This window comes from Trachemys scripta, chromosome 9, assembly GCF_013100865.1.
Source record: "Trachemys scripta elegans isolate TJP31775 chromosome 9, CAS_Tse_1.0, whole genome shotgun sequence".
In the NCBI taxonomy this organism is placed as follows: Eukaryota; Metazoa; Chordata; order Testudines; family Emydidae; genus Trachemys; species Trachemys scripta.
The window spans coordinates 27556051-27572107 of NC_048306.1; the positions used below are offsets into that span (position 1 = coordinate 27556051).

At 41.3% G+C, this 16057-nt stretch overlaps 1 protein-coding gene across 1 annotated transcript in view; it reads left to right on the forward strand.

The window, feature by feature from the left end:
- LOC117882909 (sodium/hydrogen exchanger 2-like) overlaps positions 1-16057 on the forward strand; it is a 60178-nt gene that overhangs the window by 6478 nt on the left and 37643 nt on the right. Inside the window, exons 4-5 of the mRNA XM_034781794.1 lie at positions 9188-9405; positions 15321-15517. Coding sequence (XP_034637685.1) covers positions 9188-9405; positions 15321-15517 — 415 coding nt within the window. The remainder of the gene's footprint in view (positions 1-9187; positions 9406-15320; positions 15518-16057) is intronic.

Sequence of the window (16057 nt, forward strand, 5' to 3'; positions counted from 1 at the left end):
TATAAATACCGTACTTACATTTCAGCGTATAGTATACAGAGCAGTATAAACAACTCATTGTCTATGAAATGTTAGTTTGTACTGCCTTTGCTAGTGCTTTTTATGTAGCCTGTTGTAAAACTAGGCAAATACTGTATCTAGCTGAGTGGATGTACCTCCTTCACTGGTGCTTCTGCTGCTTTCCTTGACTGTCATCCTATGTTGCATTCCTGACTTTGGCCCTGATCCCCCAGTGAGCTCCATATGATCAGACCACTGTGCCAATGTGAAGCCCTGCAGCCACTGGGACTCCATGCAGTCTCAGGGGTCAACCCATGCAGGATGTTTGGAGATTCCCAACGCTTGTGATTTCATCACAAGTCTCTTGGTATTCAGTGGTTTTTGTAAAGTTCCAGCACCTGGAGTCATAGGATTACTGACTGTCAGTAGAAAACCAAGGGATAAATAAATGCATGTTGTTCAACTTGCAGTTGATCAGCCCAATGCAAGGAGCACTGAGGATGCCTTCTTTAGAAGTGGAGAAGGCATTTGACCATACAGAAATAAATTATCTTTTCCATAACTGAAAGTGCATGGGGAAGTGGCAGCACTGAAAGGTCACAAGGCTATTCAGGAGGAGCATGGTATTTGTTGAACTATCTATATCTACATTTTGTTTCTGAAAATATTGGAGGTTGATAGCCAAGAAGATAAATGCAAAATATTGATGTCTGATCTACAGTTAAAATATGTGGCTCCTTTAATAAAGATTTTTAAAAATCAGAAACTATTTTTAATTAAATGTTGCAAAATCATTTCTGTACATTCGTTTCAGCATCAGTCTAACAAAGAATTCAAGAGACTGACTCATCTCAGGAATGGAGATACTTTTCCTTTACAAAACTCCCCTATAAGTCTCCGGGGAAGCTAACTGGAGCTATCAAGGTTCTTTAACAGGTTTCAGAGTAGCAGCCATGTTAGTCTGTATCGCAAAAAGAACAGGAGTACTTGTGGCACCTTAGAGACTAACAAATTTATTACAGCATAAGCTTTCGTGGACTACAGCCCATTCTTCGGATGCATACAGAGTGGAATAAATATTGAGGAGATATATATACACGCATACAGAGAGCATAAACAGGTGGGAGTTGTCTTACTAACTCTGAGAGGCCAATTAAGAGAAAAAAAAAACTTTTGAATGATAATCAAGATAGCCCAGTACAGACAGTTTGATAAGAAGTGTGAGAATACTTACAAGGGGAGATAGATTCAACGTTTGTAATGGCTCAGCCATTCCCAGTCCTTATTCAATCCTGAGTTGATTGTGTCTAGTTTGCATATCAATTCCAACTCAGCAGTCTCTCGTTGGAGTCTGTTTTTGAAGTTTTTCTGTTGTAATATAGCCACCCGCAGGTCTGTCATTGAATGACCGGACAGGTTAAAGTGTTCTCCCACTGGTTTTTGAGTATTATGATTCCTGATGTCAGATTTGTGTCCATTAATTCTTTTGTGGAGAGACAGTCCGGTTTGGCCAATGTACATGGCAGAGGGGCATTGCTGGCACATGATGGCATATATCACATTGGTAGATGTGCAGGTGAATGAGCCCCTGACGGTATGGCTGATGTGATTAGGTCCTATGATGATGTCACTTGAATAGATATGTGGACAGAGTTGGCATCGAGCTTTGTTACAAGGATAGGTTCCTGGGTCAGTGGTTTTGTTCAGTGATGTGTGGTTGCTGGTGAGTTTTGCTTTAGGTTGGGGGGTTGTTTGTAAGCGAGGACAGGTCTGTCTCCCAAGATCTGTGAGAGCAAAGGATCATCTTTCAGGATAGGTTGTAGATCTCTGATGATGCGCTGGAGAGGTTTTAGTTGGGGGCTGAAGGTGACAGCTAGTGGTGTTCTGTTATTTTTTTTGTTGGGCCTGTCTTGTAGGAGGTGACTTCTGGGTACTCGTCTGGCTCTGTCAATCTGTTTTTTCACTTCAGCAGGTGGGTATTGTAGTTTTAAGAATGCTTGATAGAGATCTTGTAGGTGCTTGTCTCTATCTGAGGGATTGGAGCAAATGCGGTTATATCTTAGAGCTTGGCTGTAGACAATGGATCGTGTGGTGTGTCCTGGATGGAAGCTGGAGGCATGTAGGTAAATGTAGCAGTCAGTAGGTTTCCGGTATAGGGTGGTATTGATGTGACCATCGCTTATTAGCACAGTAGTGTCCAGGAAATGGACCGCTTGTGTGGATTGATCTAGGCTGAGGTTGATGGTGGGATGGAAATTATTGAAATCATGGTGAAATTCCTCAAGGGCTTCTTTTCCATGGGTCCAGATGATGAAGATGTCATCAATGTAGCGCAAGTAGAGTAGGGGCGTTAGGGGACGAGAGCTAAGGAAGCGTTGTTCTAAGTCAGCCATAAAAATGTTGGCATATTGTGGGGCCATGCGGGTACCCATAGCAGTGCCGCTGACTTGAAGGTATATATTGTCCCCAAATGTGAAATAGTTGTGGGTGAGGACAAAACCACAAAGTTCAGCCACCAGGTTAGCTGTGACGTTATCGGGGATACTGTTCCTGATAGCTTGTAGTCCATCTTTATGTGGAATATTGGTGTAGAGGGCTTCTATGTCCATAGTGGCCAGGATGGTGTTTTCTGGAAGATCACCGATGGATTGTAGTTTCCTCAGGAAGTCAGTGGTGTCTCGAAGATAGCCGAGAGTGCTGGTAGCGTAGGGTCTGAGGAGAGAGTCCACATAACCAGACAAGCCTGATGTTAGGGTGCCAATGCCTGAGATGATGGGGCGTCCAGGATTTCCAGGTTTATGGATCTTGGGTAGCAGATAGAATACCCCTGGTCGGGGTTCTAGGCATGTGTCTGTACAGATTTGTTCCTGTGCTTTGTCAGGGAGTTTTTTTAGCATATGGTGTAGTTTCTTTAGGTAATCCTCAGTGGGATCAGAGGATAATGGCCTGTAGAATGTGGTGTTAGAGAGCTGTCTAGCAGCCTCTTGGTCATATTCCAATTTATTCATGATGACGACAGCACCTCGTTTGTCAGCCTTTTTGATTATGATGTCAGGGTTGTTTCTGAGGCTGTAGATGGCGTTGTGTTCAGCATTGCTGAGGTTATGTGGCAAGTGATGTTGCTTTTCCACTATTTCAGCCTTTGCACGTTGACGGAAGCAATCTATGTAGAAATCCAGTCTGTTGTTTCAACCATCCGGAGGAGTCCACGCAGAATCCTTTTTTTTTTGTAGTGCTGGTAGGGGGAATTCTGTGGGTTAGTATGCTGTTCAAAGGTATGTTGGAAATATTCTTTGAGTCGGAGACGTAGAAAGTAGGATTCTAGGTCACCGCAGAACTGTATCATATTCATGGGTCTGGAGGGACAAAAGGAGAAGCCCCGAGATAGGACAGACTCTTCTGCTGGGCTAAGAGTATAGCTGGAAAGATTAACAATATTGCTGGGTGGGTTAAGGGAACTACTGTTGTGGCTGCTTGTGGCATGTAGCAGTTTAGATAGTTTAGTGTCCTTTTTCCTTTGTAGAGAGGCAAAGTTTGTCTTGTAAATGGCTTGTCTAGTTTTTGTAAAGTCTATCCATGAGGAAGTTTGTGTAGAAGGTTGGTTTCTTATGAGAGTATCCAGTTCTGAGAGCTCATTCTTAATCTTTCCCTGTTTGCTGTATAGGATGCTGATCAGGTGGTTTCGCAGTTTCTTTGAGAGTGTGTGACACAGTCTCTCAGCATAGTCTGTGTGATATGTAGATTGTAATTATCACTTCAAAAGTTTTTTTTCTCTTACTTAATTGGCTTCTCAGAGTTAGTAAGACAACTCCCACCTGTTTATGCTCTCTGTATGTGTGTATATATATCTCCTCAATATTTATTCCACTCTGTATGCATCCGAAGAAGTGGGCTGTAGTCCACGAAAGCTTATGCTCTAATAAATTTGTTAGTCTCTAAGGTGCCACAAGTACTCCTGTTCTTTTTAAGGTTCTTTAAGTACAGCCTTATATAGTAATTGAGAGATACTAGTTTTTAATGTGAAGAAGTTGACTTTAGCCTTTAAGAACACGATTAACTGTGGGCTAAATCCTTCAAACTTGAATCAGACACCAAAACTCCCACTAACATCAATGAGAACTGTGCCTGAGGAAGAAATGATTTAGCCCTGCAAAACTGGATCTAGTATTTCTAATGGACAAAGAGATCTTACCTTAGAATCAAAGACAGAATAGATGGAAAAGACTGCATGAGGTCATCCAGTCCGTCTCCCTGGCACCGGTTGCAATCTGCTAGCTCTGACCCTGACTCAGGAAACGGACTCATCTAGTGCTGACAACTGCAAAAGTAAAGATATTTAGTATTTCCCTAATGACTATAAAGTGCACCTAGACTCCAGTGATATTTGCCTTATAGACAACTCCAGTATTGATAATACTGATGATGAGAAGAAAATGAAAAATTAAACATCCAGTTAAATACAGCAGTATCTGGATGATCTATTTTGAAACCAATGGTACTATGTTGTATATAAATAGGAATCTTTTATACTTTGCAGACTTTTGTTTCCTAGAATTGCCAAGACAAAGCAATATTTCACTATTGTTGAAAACAATTATAGTTCATGGGAAAACAAACTAAGGGTCTGTTATAGTATCATCTGACTGAACAGTGAAAGAAATATGCTGCATAATCAGCATGAAAGGAGAAGGCATTCAGACTTAATGGTGTTTCCTTCTGTCACAATGTACTGTACCCATTATGGAACCTATTTTCTTTTCTTTTTAATAATGCATTGGTTCTGGATCAAAATGATTGCTTGGACAGCTAATTCCTTGTCATAAGAAATTGACATTACAGATAGCAGTATATTTTAAGATTTAAATATAAGTACTGTGACAAAGTTCCTCCTCTATCTTGGTGGGTCCTGCGCTTATTGGCGGATTTTCTTGCCTCAGACATTCACCATGTGGGTTGGGGGAACAGTCCAGAGGCCTTCCCCTCTGGAAGAACCCACAGTCCAGGTCAATTGGGAGGTTTGGGGGAAACCCAGGCCCACCCTCTACTCCAGGTTCCAGCTCAAGGCCCTGTGGACTGCAGCTGTCTATAGTGCCTCCTGTAACAGCTGCATGACAGCTACAACTCCCTGGGCTACTTCCCCATGGCCTCCTCCAAACACCTTCCTTATTCTCACTACAGGACCTTCCTCCTGGTGTCTGATAACGCTTGTGCGCCTCAGTCACCCATACCCATACCCATACCCATACCCATACCCATACCCATACCCATACCCATACCCATACCCATACCCATACCCTGCACCTCTTGCTCCCAGCTCCTCACACTCACACCACAAACTGAAGTGAGCTCCTTTTTAAAACCCAGGTGCCCTGATTAGCCTGCCTTAATTGATTCTAGCAGCGTCTTCTTAATTGGCTCCAGGTGTCCTAATTTGTAGGATTCTAGCAGGTTCCTGATTATTCTAGTACAGCCCCTGCTCTGGTCACTCAGGGAACAGAAAACTACTCATCCAGTGACCAGTATATTTGCCCTCTACCAGACTCCTGTACCCCACTGGTCTGGGTCTGTCACAGTACAAAGACGCTTATGGCTCATTTGTGTTTTCTAAGCCTTTTAAATTTTTTTGTATTGCTCTCTTGTTTTTGATACCAGCTTAGTATCCTGAAAATATTTCCCCCATACTAACAGTATTTTTATTTTGTGCTTTGAAATGAACTGTTGTAGTTTAACTTCATTGTTTTGCTCTATAAATATCTGCACAGCTGGGTCAATAAGAGTTTGTTAATTACCTGCTGCTGAGCCAGCAGAGGGGGAATGATCACAAGAAGATGAGCCTCATTTTGCTCTTGCTAACAGCAGTACAAACCAGGAATAACTATGCTGAAATTAATGGTGTTTTACTAGTAGAAGAGGACAGAGGAGGCTGGTGAGAGGAGAATCAGGCTCTTTGGTTTTCCATGGGTTGTAGAAAAATAGTCAGGTGAAATCTCATCTCATGGAAACCTTGGCCATTGCTGCTGTTGTCATCCTTCTGTTCAGTTGTTGAAACACACTATTTGCTGCCCTTACAGATAGTGCTCCCTACCCATGTTATTAATGCTCAGTACAGATCTGCACATCCAGGCTTCCCAGTGGCCACATATTTCCCCTACTTAGAAAAATTGACAGTTTCCAACAGAAAATGATCACATTTATTCCTGAGGCCCACTCTAGTCCCACTGTGCACTAGGATGTACTTTGCCCAACATTTTGGCAGTGAATACAGAAAGGACGGATGAGCTCCTCTCTCTGCCTCATTTCGCTGCAGGGAGTTGCAGTTTAGAAGTGGAGGCAAAAAAGTAGTGGGTTACTTTTGTCGATTTCCTGGGACTCGCATATGAAATAAGAAAGGATGGAAATTACAGGTAAAATAAGACTTAAAAATGATGAGATTAAAATCAAAGAGAGGGAGGGAGGGAGGAGAAAGTTGGACAGAAATGTTCTCATTTTCTCTCTTTTTCATGCCCATAGCTGTACTGTATATTCACTGGGAGCTGGCATACAGTTGTGACTTTGCCAATAAGGCCCAAACACCCAGTCAGAATGTGTTTTTTGCAATCAGTGTCCAATGCTAATCTCGGCAGTGTCTACTTCTTTCCATGCGTAAGTTTGTCATTCTGTGGCCCCTGTATTATATGCTGCATGACCACCAGCTGAGAGAATGAACTATGAATAGAATGGACCAGCAGTAGCCAATGGCTGTTTGGAAAACTATGGAGTGGCAGTCACCAGTAAAGTAAAATTTAAAGTCAATAGGCTAGATCCTATGTACATCACACCAATTTATCTCAGTGTAATGCTAGCAGCTTCAGGGGAATTACTCCTGATGTACACGGATATAGATTAGAAGAAAACCAGGCCCTTTGCTTCAGAGAGTTGTTGTCAAAATAGCAATGGTGACCAGAATTCAGAAACTGATATTTGTCTTGCCTTCAGGAGTTCAACCGGTCCTTTAGTACAATGTGTTTCAGTCAAAGTAACATACCCCCCACCCCCCAGTTCTTTGACTCTTTGATTTCAATTGCTTTGACCTTCTGAGACTGCTAGGCTGAAATTATGCTGATTTGAAAAGATGATGAATTAGGCTAACCACATGTATCCTGTAGTTTAAATAACCAATTATCCATGAACAATTAAAGGGTAAAAGTTTTAATTGGTGCTTCACACTTCTAAAATGACCTTGTATGTACAATATATGAAGAGGTAAAATGTTACTGCTGTAGTGACACTCTAATTTTCTCAGAAGCACAGTGGTCCCGTTGAAGCCTAGTGAATGTTCAGTAAGATTTCTTTGATAGTAGTTGAGCTCTCTGTAGTCCTTCAGCTGATTTAAGGGGCCAGCTCCTCAGCTGCGGCCAAAGAACATAGCAGCTCAGGATGCAGATGAGAATGTAAAATGTGCTTCTCCCATCCTGGGCCAGTCCCTGGTGTTAGTTAGAGCAGCTTGTAGGCTACTCGTATGCTACGCTGGCTGCCCCTGGCCCCAAGAGTCTGATACAGCAGCCACAGATCAGCCAGATTTGAAGAAGCCCTCTTCACACCCCTCATACCAGCAGCACAGGAGCTGCTACCTCAGGTCTCTGTATTCTGAAGATCCCTTCATACTGGGATGATCTTCCTGTAGCTGATTATGATGGTTTTAGGGCCAGAATTCACCAGATGGGCTTCCCAAAGCATCAGAGAGCAGTGCAGAATCTGGGCAAACATCTTTGTGCATGACATTCTCCTCCTCATCACAGGCTACTTCTCAGCGCAACCCCTAACTTGTGGAAGCTGTGAAAGGGCAATAAATGCTCAGCTCATTAGCATTATTCTATGTGCCATACAGATCTGTGAGTTAGAGCTGGTTCTGTGGGCACATGGGATAGCACGGGAGTGGAGTTATAAAAAGACACGATATACAGAAAAACACTGGAAAAGCTCTCAAGATTTTTTTTAAAGGAGTTCACTATTATGCTTTTGAGAGATCAAAATTTTATGGGCCAGATTCTGGCCTCATAGTGATATAAACTCCATTGAATGAGCTGAATTACTTCAGATTTACACTGGTGTAATTTATGTTGGAATGTGCTCCTATTCCTTTTCTGTAATTCTTGTCTCTTCAGTATTGTCTCATCATTTCCTTATGCTCCCTACTGCCAGTTTGCTGCATCCACCCATTGTCTCTGGTCTTGCACTTGGACTGCAAGCTCTTCAGGGCATTGACTGTCTCTTTTTTATGTGCTTCTACAGAGCCTAGAACAGTGGGGCATGATCCATAACTGGGACCCAGGGGCACCATGGTAATACAAATAACAATGTGTACTGCAGGGAGCAATTTTTATTGTGTATATAGGGAACAGTCCTGCTATGGCTGGGAGATGAACTTGGTTATTATCTAACAGGCCTTTTGCATTTCTAATATTTATGAGTCTTTGATTCCAAAAATTGAGATTAAGTCTTGATTGGAATCTGTCACTGTTGCACTGCTGATGGCAAACAGATGACAGGAAGTGGATATATGCAATATATTAATAATGATATGTAAAGCTACATTAAAAGAATGTTACAAAGTTGCAAAGTAAAACACTCAAAAGCTAGGAAATGCTAGAAATAAGGTGGCCCATGGAGGAGGTGCTAGATCTTCTCAATGAAATGTTTATAAGAATATTTTAACATAAGCAAGCCAATGTATTTTTTCCCCTAACCTCACTCTGAGAAACAGCTGAACCTTTTTTGCTGAAATTTTCCAGAAAACATCAGCCTGAGGCAAACACCCAGGATTGAAAATTTCAGCCCAAATGGTTAAAGTTTGGCAAACTTATAAGGAACTGAAAACAGGGTCTTATAATGGAAAGCATTGGGCAACATTAACTATAGGTGTCGCTACCTCCCTACAATCAATGTAATAACTTAGCATTTATTTATTAAGGGCCAGATCCAAATACCCTTACTCACACAGAGTAGTCTCTTTCTGCACAAGTAGTCTCACTGATTTTTAATAGAATTACTTGGGGAGTAAGGTACTACTTAGTGAGTCTCAGCGTACCAGAATCTGACCCAAAACTTACATTGTCTTGGAAAGGCTATGATATAATTTTTGCCTATCTAGCATGTTCTGCCAACCAACCTATGTACCATATGTAATTGATTTATTTTCTTTCCTCAGTATTATTGCTTGTGCCATGGGCATGAAACGTTATGTGGAGGCGAATATCTCTCTAAAGTCTCACACTACAATCAAATACTTTATGAAGATGTGGAGTAGTGTTAGTGATACCCTTATCTTCATCTTCCTTGGGGTCTCTACCATTGGAGACAACCACGAGTGGAGTTGGTCTTATATTTGCTTTACCGTCATTTTCTGTCTTATTTGGAGAGCACTAGGTATGGTGAAAAACTGATTTTTCTTTGTGGCAATGACATGTACAATCTCGGAGTTTATTATGTATCTCATTTAAGCGTAGGAGTGGAGTGACTCTTTGAAAAGTACTGGTTGCCTAACATTCAGAACATAACTTTAATTCTAACTGCTGATTCATTTAGTACTTCCATTTGTATTTCTACCATGTTTCCAGTTCACTTTATCACATCCTTCAATGGAAAATGTGATTGACTCCCTTTGTTCCTGTATTGGATAAGATAAACTGGTTCTTCAGCTAATAGGGGGGATCTTGTTTTTGGAGCTGATCATCTTAAGCATGAATCTTATTGTCTCTTCTTAACGTGGTTGCAGGTATCTGGGCACAGATTGATTCAGATGAGTGCCTCAGGATTGGCTTGGACTCCTGAGTACTCAACTCCTCTAGAGTGTATTCAAGGGCAAATGCTGTCTTAACTGGAAGAAATAAGTCCTGTATTGGCTTGGTTGCATGTGAATCATTTCCCTTAGACGGGAAGGTGATGGACTGGATGTTATGTATAACCAGTTCTCTCTGCTAGCTGAGCTAATGAGCTGTATTATTAGCAGGAGAAGCAGAGGCCTGTGTTTTGTAGTGAAATGTGAATCCCCATGCGCATCTATGCAGCTGGGCGATCAATCCAGAGTCCTTATACACAATGTGTAGTCATCTCTTACAGTAGATGTGGGATGGAAGTATTTTAAAATGACAACAGTAACTTTACTTAAACCCAGGACAGATTCCGCCTGGCCATTATCTGGGTACAGTGGGCAGACAGCATGTGAGAAACTCATCACTTGCTTGTTTGGTAACAAGAATTTCAGTTCCTGCACTCACAGTAGCACAGGGACTGCACCCTCCTACTGCCCTGGGACTTGCTCTGTGCCCCAAAGAGGGTAGGGAGGATGGAGATCCATGACTCCATTCATCTGTGCACTTTCCAGCAGAGCTGGCTACCTATGCAGGAGGAGCAAACTGTATCCCATAAAGGGACATCACAGCCGGCACACAGGATCTCTCTGTCCTGGAACTCCTGGGCCATTCTGCTTCCCTGTGGAAGAATGTCTTCCACTGAACTGGTATAGAAGAGCACTGGGGCATTGAAATGGAGGCGGCCAGCAAAAATGTGAGAAGCCCGGGGTTTGGTAAAGTTTTGAGTTAGCATGTCTAAGAACATAAGCAAATGAGGGGCGCTGCAGTTACATCAAGTTATTTTTTGTAGAGGATAATCCACACTCTCTGCAGCACAGGAGGGAAATGATATGAACCAAGACCTCAGCAGCTGTAAATTCTCCTGTAGGAACAGCTGGAAAATGTTAATGGGCAAATGGTATCCTGGAAACAGAGCAAAACTGGAGATTAATCTAGGCTTCAGAGCTGGGCACTGCGATTTTCAGAATAAGATTCAGTGAATAACAAATAGTGGATGAACGCTTCCCTTGATGATGATGTAGAGGCCCCATGATTACTTTTTCTCTCATCTTATATTTTTAAAGCAGAGGGCTAAACCTCTCCTTTAGTCAGCAACCCTGGGATACTCCCAACATTACTTTTTAGGGATTCTTCCTTGCCATAAAGACACACAACACATGCTCCTAGCCCAGAGTTTGGAGACAATATATAAACAAATAATATGCAAATAGAGAAACTTAATATATAGCCTAGTATTGTGCCCTATTGTTCTATGTCTTTGTTCTTGTTTACCTACCTGAGCACAATGTATAGGAATACAGGAGGGATTTTCCCTCTCACCATGGCCACTCTTTGCTCCGTAAAAGCCCCTTGGCCAGCAATAGGAGAATTCCCCCCGTGCAGTTATGGGAAACACAGGGTCCCTTGCCAGTCCCAGTATGTTGGGGTGCATCATGTTCCAGCAATTCCGAGCAGCTCTGGCTGTCTGTAACTTAGGGCAGCTCCTTCAGACACCTAAATAATGCTAGGTACTCACCAGCCCAGAATACTAATGATGTAAATGTGGCTTAAAGCCTTAAAGTGAGGAAATTTACATTGCTGCTGCCCAGGCATTTCCTAAGCTGTAGCTAATAAGAGGACTTCCATTTGTGGGTTTGTCAGTCAGGCACCTTTCACAACCACTTCAATTCATACAGACAGTTTGTTAGAGAAACAACACACCTTTTTTCATATAGAGGCACAACAGCTAGAACTCAGGCACGCTAGGGAAAGGTTTGCCATTTAAATGGGCAAGTTAAACAAGACCCAGGGCTAACTTGCTCTCCCCGTCACTAGCTTATAAACCCCCACCTGAGAATACAGAGTCACTCATGGGTGGGGAGACCAAGACCAAGTTCTAAATGGGAGGGTAGGGATAGGCCCCCAAATCCTTTCCCAACACACTTGGAGTTGAAAATTATCTTCTTAAATCCTGAAAAAAGGCTGTGACCTAGATCTTTGATGACTTTTACAGTAACCAGACAAAAAACAGACCACATGTAAGCAGGTGCAACCCCCAAAGACATTTTCCAGTGTTTGTAAATGGTCAGGACAATGGGTGAAAGTAGTAAAGAAGTGTAACTTGCACTGATTTGACGTTCAGGGAGCATGCTTCTCCACTGCCCTGCACCACATGGAGTCACTGACATCTGTGCAAAGTCGAGGAGGGGTGTTTGACAACCACTTTGCACAGGTGGAAAGGACCCCACAATGGAGTGGAGAATCAGGTCTCTTGATACTGGGATTTAATCCTGGAGCCCGTAGCTACGTGCAATCTCTTTTCTCTTCTAGGGATGCCTTTTATAACTTAATCTTAAATTAATGTCCAAAGGTGTCACAAACATAGTACATTTTTGAGAAGAAAGGTGGCACCTAGAATTTGTGAAAGCTGCTTCATGGGGTGTCTGTTTACAAACCACTAAAGCAACCAGAAATACCTTTGTGGTTAAAACTTGACCTGAAGTTTAATAGGCTCATTAAACGAATTACTTAAATTGGATTCTCAGTGATTAACAACAAGACATGGCAGGATGTGCTTTATTGGCTATTAACACATGACTAGATTTGCTGTTAATAACTGAGTGCCATAAATGTACCTGGAAGCACATTTATTGGTCAATTATGCACACCCTTGAGTGTTTTACTATGAGAAAATGGTTTCCTTTGTTTAAAATGTTCGTTTTCAATGCAATGAAAAAAGCATTCTGAATTATTTGAATTCCCCTTGTTTGAAAATAGCTCATGGCAGGAGGATAACAAACAATGTCAGTAACAATCATTAAGGCACCTAACAAACTGCCTTGGTGTTCCAAGAATAGGCAGTAAACCTCAAATTCTCTATTTACTTATCACATCACCGGAAAGGGTTTAATATTGTAAACAGAAAGAGCAAAGAAGAGATGACATCAAAATCAGCCCTGGAATAATAATTCCCTTTGACTTCAAAGGGTGCTAGGCCCACATTCATCCAGGGCTGAATTTCATTCAACATTTTGGTCTCTGGCTCACCTATTTACAATATTTAGGGTATGTCTGTGCTTGGAGCTCAAGGAGACATACTCACACTAGCTCTCATCAAGCTAGCATGCTAAAAATAGTAGTGTAGTCATGGTAACTCGGGCAGGGGCTCGGGTTAGCACCCCCGAGTGCATACCCATGGGGGCCTGGTGGGTTTGTACTCAGGATGGTGAGCCCCTCTTGCTACTTACCACTACTCATGCATCTTTTATTTTCTGTAAGAACCTTTGTTGCTGGTTTTTTTTGCAACCTGAGGACACTAAACCTGAGAATAAAGCTCTTGTGAAAAGGTCTTTGTGGCGAGAAGTTTTTGATGTTATTGGAGCAGCTTGGCCCTTTCCACCAGGTTCCAGGACCTCATCCTACTAGTGGAGCCACTCTGATTCTCTCACTTACGCTGCACTAAATCAGGAATAACTCTATTGAAACCAGCTGAGTGGAGTCACACTGGCATAAGTTGGAGGAGGTCTGAAAAGTGCAGAAAAATGAAGCAATTGAGTGGGTGACAGCAGGCCCCAGGACACCAATATTTTGCCATTCTTTAAACAAGTTAGAATTTTCTGCTATCTGTTTGTTATGGTGCTTCTCCAAAAGGAGAAATATTTTGGCCCAAATAGTTAATCATATGCTACATCTTCAACCAAACAGATCCTGAGTTAATTTAAGGGACATAAATGATAATTGACTATATGGATGGAAAATGTATTTATTACTAACCACTCCTACTTAAAGATGGCACTTGAAGGCTCTGGTCTAGTTGTGAAATATGTTTCTACGTAGCATTTTTTCAAACTAAAAGTGTTATTGTCAGTTAGCTAGAACGTTGAAAATGAAAACTGGAGTTCTTGTCATCATCTGCTCCTCTTGGCCTTAATTCCCGGGCGCTCCTGGAGCTGGGAATACATCATTGCTACAGTTCCCCTTAATCATGTTCGCTATTACTGAATATTCCAAGATTTCTTGCCTTTTCCAAATTGTTCCTCTGTATGAGAGAAATTGGTTATTCCTAGTTATTAGAAGTGTGTGGGGAGGTGTTTGTATAGTGTTGTTTTTAAAGTTTATTTCCCAACAAATGAGGTGGATAATGTCTTTAAAACATTTAAAAAAAAAGCTGTAGTGATGTTAGGGGGCAAGGGAGAGAATTCATGACCCTCTTATGTCATCAATTCTCAAGCTAGTCATTAATCTTAAAGATTAATCTTCAAGAAATGAAATGTCCAGGGTCTCCATTGTTATTGCTTAATTATAGTCACTGTTTCAGAGTTTAAGGGCCTGATTCTGATCTCATCTGTACATGTTCCATTGGTGTAAATGGAGTAAGGCCTGATTTACACAGGTGTTAATGAAGTCAGAATCAGGCCCTAGAAGTTTAGAGCCACGTATGTGTTTCTTTCTCAGTTTCTGTAACAGGGATATTGTCAAATTAATAGACCCACAGTGTGACCTACTGCAACTTTTTGCTTCTGTTTAATTGCAAATGATTATCAATTGCATCAATTGCTGTGGCACCTTTCATAAACTTAAAGTTCACACAGTATTAATCTCTATGAATTAGAGACTGCCAAATCCACAAGCTTAATGCAATTACAAAACATAAAATATTTTGTGTGCCCTGGCTGTTGCTTAAAACCAAATGCAGTTCAAAAGGTAACCTGTAACTAAATTATTAAAATAAACCAAATTGCCAGTTTGCCCTTGAAAGAGTATTTATCACCCAGAAAATCCAATAATTAATTACCAATTAGAATGAATCAACTACTGTTTAAGTCAATTCCCAGGGTCGGTTCCCATATTATTATACTAATGAATATGAATTCTTGGACCTGTGCATTACTGTTAATATGAAACAAAGAGTGACTTTTAAAATATTTTTTTAAACTGCCATCAAAACAAATACGTTAATACATTGTATTGTATTATAATAGTTTTATTTATTAAATACTCAGTTAATACTTAGCACTTATTCACTAACCGAATTTGTATATTTTAGGAACACCTCAGTGATGGCTATGTACATAAACTAAAACTCTGGGTCAAACCTCATTCTTGTTCTAAAAGGAACCCCAGTTTCAAGAATAGATCTTGACGACACATAAGGTTGATAGTATCCAACATGGGATATTACCAAAATATCAGTCTAACGTCTTATAGGTCTTACGAGACCTACCAAACTGTGGCCATTCAACACCATTTCCTGTCTCCTCCAAGTCAGACATAACTGGGTTTGGATTCTTAGCTATTCTGGGGCTAGTATCAGACAGATAGAAACCCAGTGGATCTGGCCAGTGGAGGAGTGTAGTATGTTACCAAGGTCTTCCCTGCCCTATTCCTACTGATGTATAATTTGTTCACAGTGTAATAGCCACTTATTTTAATGCTGTGTAAGTTCTCTTCTTGCTTGCTAATTTCTCATCTTCTTTCCTACTTTAATAGGGGTTCTTGTATTGACTTTCTTCGTGAACAGATTACATGTGAACACTGTTACCAGCAAGGATCAGTTTATTATAGCATATGGGGGTCTTAGAGGCGCCATCTGTTTCTCTCTGGTTTTCTTGCTCCCTGACTTCCCTAGAAAGAAGCTCTTCATTGCAGCCACAACTGTACTTATTCTCTTCACTGTGTTTGTACAGGTAAGGATACTATCCATATGGTAGAATGCCTACGTCAGTCCAATTATTACATAGTGCATGACAGTGTTTTTGTTTCAGATACATGGCTGATGCTGACACTCTTTAGATTTAGTGTGGACTCTAATTGGACAAAAGAATTGAACATAAAGCTATCAGACCTTTCCTTGTATCAGGCGTGCAGAGGTTAGAATTCTTATTGAACGAGGCAGGAGTTGGGAGAATGTGTCTTATATTTGTGTGGTTGACAACAGTCGCTGAGTAACACTGTTAGGCCTTGTCTATGCGAGTCTTTTCCATGTTGACAAACCACATCTTTGCACTGGTGTAGCTCTACCAGGAATAATAATGGTGAAAAGGTTAGTAGGAAAAAGCTAATGTAGATATCCCTTTAAAGCAAGGCCCTTAGGTATTTTACCAGGAGCAGAATGAGCACCAAAGTAAAATACACTCTAGGATTTGATACCCGATTAAGGAGAAAAACAGGTGTTATATTGGGTATTGTCACATGGCTGCCATCTCAGAGCACCCTCTCCTGGCATG